Source organism: Anser cygnoides, chromosome 2 (genome assembly GCF_040182565.1).
Source record: "Anser cygnoides isolate HZ-2024a breed goose chromosome 2, Taihu_goose_T2T_genome, whole genome shotgun sequence".
In the NCBI taxonomy this organism is placed as follows: Eukaryota; Metazoa; Chordata; class Aves; order Anseriformes; family Anatidae; genus Anser; species Anser cygnoides.
This window is the reverse complement of record NC_089874.1, coordinates 27,326,813-27,329,392: the sequence shown is the minus strand read 5'-3', so window position 1 is coordinate 27,329,392 and position 2,580 is coordinate 27,326,813. Positions and strand designations below refer to the sequence as shown.

Below are 2,580 nucleotides of genomic sequence, written 5' to 3'. Positions count from 1 at the left end.
GGTGGTGGCATTAACCACAGCAGAGCTCCTGGGCCCCCGTGGACTCACTTGTTCAGTAGGACAGCTGTGTCACGAGAGATGTGTCAGAGCTTGCCCCAGATGGTCATTGTTGGGTCATCCCAATAGCACTCATCTTCAACGCAGGAATCGTTTTCTAAAAGTACAGTCCCTCTGCACAACTGCGCCTTCTTGATTCAGTGCCCTCACAAGGCTTCTACGAGCATATTCTTTTAATAATATCATATTCTGGAATGCGGGCAGTTTCCCCAGAAAATTAACCAGATTTCTCAATTTAAATTATCTTAGGGTTCAGAGCAGGTGATGTGCTGGCACTCCTTCCAGCTACTGCTTTCACGCTGGTTTTGCCTCACAGAGCATGTCCTGGTGGTGTCAGGGCCTACAGCCGCTACCCTGCTCTCGCTCTACGCCCGGCTGCTACAGGGCAGGCCAGCTCAGGAGGAATCATGTCTCTGTATATACCTGCTGTTTAATTAAACAGAAAGGCCCTCAGTAATAATAATAAATTAACTTCATGGCAGAAAGAGGGGGAAGTATCTGCCAGAAACTTTATCCCTCCTCAGGCTCTGGTAGTGTCCCCCAATAGACGGAGAAATGCTCTGCCCTAATACTCCTGTCTCCTGTCTTCACCAGCGTTGAAGTACCTCTTCAAGTACCGCTCAGGCTGGGGTGCGCCGCGGGGATGGGGCTGTCAGCATGGCCTGCATTCCTGGCAGCTGCACGAGATGCAGTTCCTCGGCACCTGCAGGCTGCGTGCTGGCCAAAGGGCTTGGACAGCCATGGGCTCGTGCTGGGAAGCGGGAGACTGGAAGAGGACGGCGGACATGCCTTCTGTGTTGGCAGATGCATTAAATGCAATCATCGTATGCACCACCAAACGCTCCCCTCTGGCTTTCCTCCACTCTGGAGACAAAGTTGGGAAGTCTTCCTTAGAGGAGGTAGCTCTTTGGTTTTGAAAACAACTGCAAGAACAAAAGAAAAGTAAAAAAGAAAACCACAGAAAAGTATAAGGGCATTTATTGGATGTAGAAAAGCTCGATGTGCACGATTCCTGGTGCTTCCATTCTGAGGTGGAAGAAGACTGGAGCAACAGGCCAGGCCCGGCGCCCCCCTGCACGCCGTGGGGTCCGCCCCCGAGGAGCCCTGCGCGCACGAGCCTGCTGGGAGGTGCCATTTGCAGGCCCCGCAGCTGCGCCGCCCCTGGATGCTGGGTTGGGCCCCACAGGTCCTCTCCTGCCAGCTGAGGGGCCGTGGCTGGTGGGCCGTCCGCGCGAGATGTTGCGCTGCTGCGGGGATCTGCTGCGCACCCTTTCTCCGCCTCCGTTCCTCCTGCGGCGGGCAGACGAGCCGAGCCTGCGCTCCTCACGGTCTTCTGGCACCCTGCGCACCACGCGCTCAATTGGCTGCCTGCAGAGTGGGCAGGTGTTGTTCTGTCTGCACCAGCGCCGGATGCAGGTGGAGCAGAAGCGGTGGAAGCACCGGGCCACGTAGGCTGCCTCTGTGATGGCGTCGAGGCAGATGGGGCACAGGCGGTCTGCCGCTGCCTCAGCTGGCACGTCCTGCTGCAGCTGGCTGCTGCTGCCCCTCGCAGCAGGGCTGCTCTCCTCCAGGCGTTCCTCAGCACCCGACGCCGTGTCCTGCCAAGAGAGCCGTGCCGAGTGGCCGCGTGTTCCTTGCGCTACCAGTGGGAAAGCAAGGAGAGCCCGAGAACGCGGTGGGAGAGGGGTGGCAAGGGCTTCCCAGGGGGCTCCTGGTGGGCTGAGAAGCAGCGATGGCAGCCTTTGGTGCAGCCTTGGGCAAAGGGCCCTGGGCAGGGGGAGCACGTGCGGCTCGTGGTTGAGAGGCTCCAGCTAGGGCTTGGCAGGAGCTGGGGCAGGGCAGGCACAAGTGGGTGGGGCAGGATGGGATGTGCATCTGCACCCTGTTGGATGTGTGAGGCAGAAGAGGAGGAAGAGCAGGAAGGGAAGCCCTGATGTCCTCCTCACTTGCCCAGTGCTCAAGCCCAAGGTGGGCTCTGGCATCCTGTCAGCAAGCGCTGGGGGAAGAGCTGGCACGCCCAGGACCTCGGAGTCCCAAGGCTCCATCCCAAACAAAGCTGGACTTAGCCCAGGGTACCTGAAGGAGGTGGTCAGGAAAGGCACAGCAACGCACTGGGAGCCTTCAGCACTGCTCACAGCCCCAGCACGCTCCTCGTGCCCACAGCCACGGGACAGCCACTCTGTGGGACCCTCAGCACGCCACAGCCAGGCAGCAGGGACAGCAGCACTGGCAGAGGGCTGCCTTGGCTCAACGTCTGCAGCTGACGCTCTTCGCAAAGCCAACAATTGGCCAGCACGCCCACAGTCCTGCTCGAGCCTGCACAACTTGCGTGTGTGCCTGCACGAGCCCTGGACGAAGTGAGTGAGGACAGAGCCTGCGGCCCCTGCTATATACAGAGCTCACACGCAGTCACAGTCAGCGCTGGTGACATCACAAGGGTCTCCGCGGCTGCCCGCTGAAGCTGCCCAGCAAGGAAGGCAAACGCCCCAAAGAGGGAAAGCCTGCCTCACAGGACATTGCCAT

General features: G+C 59.4%; 1 protein-coding gene across 1 annotated transcript; it reads right to left on the bottom strand.

Annotated features, from left to right (window-relative positions):
• Positions 1-342: 342 nt before the first annotated feature.
• On the bottom strand, positions 343-2,580 carry LOC106037508 (mucin-19-like). The gene is made up of 3 exons (XM_013183433.3): positions 2,568-2,580; positions 2,134-2,455; positions 343-1,655 (listed from the first exon to the last, which is right to left on the bottom strand). The coding sequence occupies exons 1-3, from the start codon at positions 2,578-2,580 to the stop codon at positions 710-712; spliced, it is 1,281 nt and encodes a 426-aa protein (XP_013038887.3). The 3' UTR covers positions 343-709.